The sequence below is a fragment of the Calonectris borealis genome, chromosome 2, assembly GCF_964195595.1.
Source record: "Calonectris borealis chromosome 2, bCalBor7.hap1.2, whole genome shotgun sequence".
Taxonomy (NCBI): domain Eukaryota; kingdom Metazoa; phylum Chordata; class Aves; order Procellariiformes; family Procellariidae; genus Calonectris; species Calonectris borealis.
Window position 1 is genome coordinate 60147142 of NC_134313.1, and position 7988 is coordinate 60155129.

General features: G+C 37.9%; 1 protein-coding gene across 1 annotated transcript; it reads right to left on the bottom strand.

Moving 5' to 3' along the window:
• Positions 1-1086: 1086 nt before the first annotated feature.
• Positions 1087-2046, bottom strand: MC2R (melanocortin 2 receptor). The gene has a single exon (XM_075140675.1). It carries the CDS (start codon positions 2044-2046, stop codon positions 1087-1089), a length of 960 nt encoding a protein of 319 aa, XP_074996776.1.
• Between the last annotated feature and the right edge of the window lie 5942 nt (positions 2047-7988).

A 7988-nucleotide genomic window follows, 5' to 3' on the forward strand; every position in this document is an offset into this window, starting at 1 on the left:
ATGCTCTGGACTGCTTCAGGATGTTTTGCTGCTGAAAACTATTCTGCCTTAAAGTTTTGTGAGTTTTGTATTATTTTGGCAGGAACAATCAAAAATTTTCCCACTAGGATTTTGTAAATTACAAACTGCTTTTTTGCATCCTTCCAGACTGGCTAGCTGATTCCTTATCCAGGTGACTGATTTCCTTGGAGGTCTTTGAATTTTCTCTCCAATATTTTATTTTTTGAATTCTTTGTTGTGGCTTGTTTAGAAAGTCATGGCTTAATCAAAGTTCTTTTACCATCTGCGAAGCTTATTATTTTATTAAAGCAAACTGGCCCAAGGACTTCCAATGGGGAGCTGGCAAGCTCAGCAATTCCCTTTGCTAATCCAGACATGGCTTTGAGGTTTTAAAATTCAAAACCTGTCTTTGCTGCCACAACAACTTTATGTTGGAAAAAACTTTTCAGTCACTAAAAATAGCTTTTAAACCAAAACATCTTCTTCTCTTGGACTCACACTCCAAAAGTTATTTTTGAAAGTTAGAGAACACTAATTGCGTAATTTTAAGGAGACTAGATGTTAAAGAACAGTCATGAATTCACTTTTCCAGCAAAATCCAATTACATGTCCATATTTTCTGCTTTATCATAAACTTTTATATAAATGTGCAGCTTAGCAACAAATGTTCATTTCACTGTGATTTAAACAACAGAATTTTAAAGCAGTATACACCTTAAATTCAAATTACTAATACAAAATGAGTTGGCATAAACTCATCTCTGGGGTGATGCAATACTTGCTGCAGAAGATTTGTATCTGAATTTTTCTGAAATGACAAAAGATAGATAAGATATTTTTTTACTTGCACGAAAACTGTCGGCAGAATTAACTTCATCAGTAATATTTCTGGAAGTCTGGTTGGCAAAGATTTGTGTGCATACTTAGTTTTTATGCATTCTTTGGTAGCCCTCTGAAAATCACTGGCAGTATCCTACAAGCATAGTATTACTTAGGGCATAATTGTTAGTATTTTTAACTCTGCAAACTGATGTTGCACAGCACCCCATAGCTGTGCTTCTATAATCTTCATTTTTCGTGGAGTGTTTACCAGTTCCAGTTTGACCTGGCACAGCAGAACATCTTCTTAAATGTACTCCGTAATTCTGGGCTTCGGAATGCAAAAATCATAGGGTCGATGATCGCATTGCACATTATGAGCGTCCCATTCACATGGAAAATGGACATGTAGCAGGCACAGTAAGGGTTATGTGGGCAAAACCTTGCTAAGAGGATGTGAAGAACAAAGGGGGCCCAACAACAAAGGAAAACTCCAAGGAAAATGGTCAGTGTAATGGCTCCTTTCATGTTAGTTCTCTGATGGACTGTGCTGGTTGGCAGTGAGGCGATCTTTTTAGCATGAGATCGAGCCAGAAGGAACATATGGACATAGAGGCACAGTATAAAAAACATCATTAGAGGGAACAGGATGGTGAAGGGAATGACTGTTGCGGCTTCGTAAGAGAAGAGGGCAATAGCAATGCTACTGCCAGCACAGAACGTCCAAATGATTGCCAAGATAACCAAGGCCCTTCTTAGTGTCATGATGTTATGGTACCGCAAAGCGTAGAAGATAGTGATGTATCTGTCTGCTGCAATAGCTAGCAAGCTGAAAATTGACCCCAGTAAAGACAGAATAAACATGGAATCCATGGCATCATCCAGCTTTTTCTCAAAGTCCCCACGACGTGTCAGGTACCCCATTTTGCACAAGATGATAAAGATGTTCTCCAGAGTTTTGTACAAGCTACCTAACATGTCTGAAATGGCTAAACTGCAAATGAAGAAGTACATGGGCAAGTGCAAATTCTTATTTCTAATGACAGCAATAAGGACAAGCAGATTTTCCAGTATTCCAGCAGCAGCAACAGTGAAAAAAACTTCCTCTGGCACCACAACCTGGGTGCAGTCAGTGATATTTAAGGAGAAATCACTTATATTTTCGAGGGAAGGAATGCTTGTCTGCCCTGGGTGTTTGATTAGGTTGGAAGGTCTCTCAGTGCTCATTTCTTCTGGTCATGGAAAGATTCTGGATTGTTGTTTCCCAGGCTTGGCTTTATTCTGAAGCTGACCTGTCAGTCAGAACTTCCTTCTTCTGAGGAAGGTTTTCTCCTTCATCTGGAGCAATTTTAAGACTTAACTGAGATGTTTTGAATTTCTCCTACAAAAAAAATGTTGAAACATAAATATCAAGACAAAATTTATCACACAGAGAGGGTAAAAATAGACATTTGAAATATCACCTGTTGCAATGGAATGAACATAGATCATCATCAGAGAGAAGCAAAGTTGGTTTGCATAAAATAAGAGCTGCTCCAGGCTTCACTGAGCCTCAGAGGAAAACAAAGTGTAAATTCTCTTTTAGCTTCAAAGCAGTTTTAAAAAATATATGTAGTTTTGTTTACCAATGAGCATTCCACGTTTACTGAAACTGAACTGACAGACTTCAAGAGTTTGGCAATCTTTACTGGCCCAGCTGTTTGCTTTGAGAAAGTCTGGCATTTCTCACAAGACTTGCAGTATTATTAGACACAAATGAGACCAATGCCAAGATAAACTGTTACCCAGGACAGTAACATGTTTACCACCACACTGTTGATGGTGAAATAAAATGCCCTCAATTTAGATGTGAACATTTGTAAATATTGATATTTTTCTGAGGCATGCTAGATACCAGTGAAAGGCTTCCTTTTCATGTAAATTGAAACCGCCTTTTGATTTGATGAACATATTTCTAATGCAGATTAAGATCCAAAGTACAATCTTTTCTTGGCTGTATTTTACAACTATCTAAAAGACCAAATGTTTATTTCAGCATCAAGATGATGTTTTTCTTTCTCCATAATGATCCTGATCTAAACTACATTAGAGCATATATGAATCTTTCCAAAGGATTAGGCTTTTTAGGCTTTTCAGGCTTTTCATTAATGCATAAATGGATGTGATATTAATTTAGCTTGGATATTACCCATAAACAATAAGACCCACTTTTTCTTGTAGTTTTTATAGCCCCATTTGTGAAACACAGATGCTGTTGCTATTTGGAATGTCCCCTTTTCTAAAGAACTGATATATTCCCCCTCTGTTTTTAAATTTAAAACAGCTTTTAATTGCTTGGCACTTTCATACCAGTAAGTCTTGAAATTCCTTTGGACATTTGTTCATAGTGAGGGTTGCTGAATGCCATAACACACTTTATGTGTTATTACTGTTTCAAAGAGAGAAGCGAAAAGTTTTAATTACTTTGTATATAAACAATGTCCTCTGCAAGTGTCAGTGGGTATCTGTAATTAGGACAGCTGAACTGCTGCTTGAATATGATTAACCTTAATGCAGATGGATGTATTTGGCCACTTTTCAATGGAAAACAGGTTTCTGACCTGGGTTTGCTAATGTTATCTGCTGAGATTGCCAGTAAGGTGCTACCTGTGGTGAAGAATGCTGAGATTTGGACCACCAGCCATCATGAATTCAACAGAAACAAGCTCACTTAAGAGAAAGCATTCAAGAGAGTACCCATACTCATCTGAAAACAAAGTCTGTATAGTGGAATAAATGACCTGTATTGCACTGCAGCAGGTGTGGACATTCCCAAAGACAATTAGGTCAACATTTGTCAGTATGTGAAGGAAGGAGTTATTAACAAGAATAAGAGACTCAGCAATGTCTTTGTAATGATATGTTTTTCCTATTCTGACCTAGAGCTACTATCACAGTTAAGTTTTATGATTCCTAATCTAGCAATCTGCTTGACAACTTAATTTTCACTCTGAATAGAAAGTCAACACGGACACTTCAGGCAAAGCCTCATTTCAACGGGATTTAAACAGGACAATCAGTTGGCAAAAATGCATCTGTTAAGTCACTATTCTCTCAGAACAGTTTTTCAATAATGCTTCTTTGCTGATATAGTCATATTGCTGAACTAATCTGCCTGACAAATATGAAGGTTCCTGTACTGAAAACATGTAGTATTAGGAATGGCATGTTATATTACATCTGCTGCTTATAATTTTACAGTAACTTCATATTAAGTACAGCATTTGGTTAGAGCAGAGAACTTATAAGGGCTTTAGAGCAGTTACAGTAAACTGCTCTAATATAATATAATTTTATTATAATATATTATAATTACATTATACCACTTAATGTTGTTTTCAAACAAATAATAGAAAGCAAGAAAAAGATGTTCTTATTTCGGAGTTTCTTGTTTCAGCACGTATACATGGCTATTGCACACTGTTTTATTAGGGTTCCATCAAGGATGTTGCCAATTCTCTCCTTTTCTGATACTTCAGTGTGGTGCACAGCCATATTTCTGTCTCAGACCTCCCAGACAGAGATATCTGTGTATACAGTGTCATACACTGGTAGTAAATCCAGTGCTTGATCTACGCAATAGACGTTGTATCATACATCTGCAGTAAGTCCCACATTTACAGGATTCTTTCACTGCTACAAATCTACCAGGTAGTGTGCTTGAAGTAGTTTAACATTTCTAAGGAGTGTAGGACAGACTACAAATGGGATATAAAGCTGTTGTGAACACCTTCAGTGTGTCCTAAAAATGGACAAGTGGAAAAAGACGACACCTTGGAGCTTGGATGCATATTTCCACTGGCTACTGAAATTAGAGCCAAGGTAATTTCACACAAAGCTATAAATAACCATCAGGTGAAAAAAAAGTTCACCCTTCTGTGTTTTTTGCACTTCCAGAGACACCTTGGATGCAACAGATTTCCTCTCTACTGCCAATACCTTGCCAGTTTGCTTCATCATTGTATTATCCAGACAAAGGGTTCATGCCACCCACTACACCATTCTCTGAAAGACCTCAGATTTATCTTTTGCAGGTATCTCCAAAGTCAACCTTTCAGAGCTAGTGTTTCCGTGTCAAAATTGTTAAAAATAGAACACAACAGTTTAACAATAAAAAAGTGCCTTATACTACAATCATTTCTTCCTGGCAATGGCTGAACTATTTGGATTTTACTTTTCTCAAGGTCATTCACGGTCTAAGTTTGCCTGACTGTAGCAAGAAAAGTAAAACAGTCAAAAAGCAATAAATGACAAAAAAGACCCTTTAAGTTTGAAACACATTTGCAAATGTAGCTGTATCACGAAAACTGCAAAAACCTCAACCCATTCTTTTTCATGTTTAAATTAGGTCCTGGAGGGAGAAATCAACAGCTCAGTAACATTGGATATTCAGAAACATTATTTATCTAGAAAGAGGCAGTCTCCTGAGCTGGTATAATGGGCAATGAGCTGATGGCAATAGTGAAGTTACTAAAACTGCACATATTTGTAATATTATCAGCAATTTCTATTCGATTTGTAGTTATCTAAAGAAAGATGAAGCAGGAAACTGGGAGACTGGAAGCCAGGACCAGAAACTATACTGACAATATTGTACAAACTTGGGAAACAAAGAGAATTCAGACTACCTTTCAATTGTATTCATTCATCATGGTTATGGTTTAGCTCTTTACAACACCTGACACTTGCGAAGCATGTTCACACTGGTATATATTACACAGCTAAAAGCCAGCCCCAGTACTTCAGCTTGTGACAAGGCTGAGAATGCCTCTGTGGATGCTGGGAGTTCCCAGCACTGTGCAGGATTAGCCTTGGACAAAAAGCATAATTCTCTCCTGTGTGCCCAGTGCCTATTGATTACAAAAATTCAATTTTCTCTACAGTAGAAATGCAATGACTTAGCACCTGAAAGGTCTGGGAGTAAAAGGTCTGCACTTGATTTTATTTTTTTTATTGGATGAACACTTATTCATTAAATAAATAAACAACACACTTCCCTCCATCCCAAAATGTTAAATAAACTGGCCTGGTCAGCTGTAATAGCAACAAAAGTAATTTCAGCTGTGAACTATAATGATAAGATATAGTAAAGAAATTATATAACTGAAATACTGTATAATTTCCCAGGGTTTTATTTGCGTCTATTAATTTTTTACTAGAAAACCATACCTCCCTTTATTGAAAAGACTCCAAGCTGTATTTGCTCTCTAAACAGCTGGCAGTAAATAAAAACTGAAAGGGTACTGAGTCGTCTCTTCTGCTTTTGGACCACACAAAACAGCTGAGTTAACTAACCAATTATGTAGACGCAAAGATTTGTTTCTAGTGTTTCTAGAGTGATGAAATGTATTAATTCCCTGTCCTTCTATGTATATATATATTTTTTAAAAAAAGTAATTTACTGGGAATGAAAAAGAACAAGTTTTTGTGTTTCAGACACAGTATATACAGTATACTTCCCCATCCATTCAGTATATACAGAGGTACTTATTTGACACTTAAAATACCATGACCTTTTCTCAATCCCAAAAAGTCTTCAATGTGTTAACAAATGCCTTCTGATGATATTGTCTCTAGCATTTCATCCCCAAAGCTATCCGGTGTAAAAACACTCTTTGGCTTAAATATAAGTACCTCGGGCATCAGGGCACCTGGTGACCCGTTCAGCTTGGTTCTCCTTCTAAAACTTGGTCATAGTCGAACGCTAATCCCTTGTGGAGGTGGTCGGACAAGCTGTGTGTGACTGTTACGCTGTCTGGTGCTGCTTAGGGTGACCTTTTCCTGAAAATGCCAGCATAAGTCCCATGTTCAGTGGGTGGGAGCTACATATATTTTCAGTCACTTCCATTCAAGCTGCTACAAATTTGTATCAAAATATGTTTGACAAAAAACTATGGACAATTACCTTTTTTTCTTACTTCCAGCTTTGACATATATACAAGACATTTAAGAAGGAAACTAGCCACTTAAAAACATTGATGTGGAGGCTTAGTTTTTAAAGCTGTAAAATAAGTAAAAGGAGAAACTTTTTCTTTATTTTCTTTTTTTTTTTTTCTTCAATAGGTAAGCAATGGCTTTCATGGAGACAAAGAGGACTGGACCTGTTATAGCAAGGTAAGCTATGAGGACAGGATGTTCCCTACGCTTTCTAACAGACATTTCTTTTTGTCTACCAGCTGGGCTTAGCCCTGAACGAGCAGGTAGGTGAAAAAGGACACACAGAGCCTCATTCTGCCTTGCCCTGCACATGGTATAGTTCTTTACAGGTGTTGAAAGTAACTGAGTCGGAGGAATTACTCTACAATATTTACAGACTCTTAAGGGCTCTGGTAGCTTGCAAATTGCCTGCTCTACCTTCCCTAGCTTTTCTGGCCGTAGCTAAAGTGAAGATCACTGGCTGTCTCAGAGTACTTAAAATATCTCACTGTGATTAAAGTACCTCAACATGGCCTGTATAAAAATCCCAAACAGAAATCTGTCTTCTTGATGAACAGTAGCAGATCATATGTGAAACATCCTCAGCTGCAATTGTTAAACTCTTGAGGAAAATAGTTTCCTCAGATGGCTTGGGTTTTAAATCCCTCACCATTCATTAAACGGACCCAAATAACGCAGGAAGCATCTGAGAAGTTGTTACTTAACTTTAGTGGCAGCACGGTTGTTCAATAACATATAAATATTGCTCCTTTTTGTGAAGTGAGACGGAGCATTCTTTTTTTCTGTGTGGAGGAGAGCTGACTGGTAACTTTGTGAGAGGTTACAAACAAGCCGTGAGCCAGTTTAGCAGCTCGCCGTGCTGAAAGGCAAATTTCCAGCTCTCCCTTCCTATCTGCGCTTCTCTCTGCTCCTGCCCTCTCACACCTGTCATCTCCCTTGAGGCTATACAAACCTTTCCTTCCCTAAATAACAATAGTAATTATTAGTGTGTATATCTCACATTTCCTCCTTACACCCTGGTGTACACTGAAAATGGAGTATGCTGGCTGTGCCGACTGGTGCAGGGGCTGCAGTATGAGGTGGCTGCGATCTACGATGCGTAGCAGTTTATTCAGGGTCAACTACCCCTAACTTTGTGAGCTCTTTGACAATAACTACATTTCTACCAGTGCCAACACCATGTTGTTTCCATC

Excerpts from the sequence above, each read along its gene's own strand:
- MC2R (XM_075140675.1), bottom strand. The coding sequence starts at position 2,046 with ATGAGCACTGAGAGACCTTCCAACCTAATCAAACACCCAGGGCAGACA.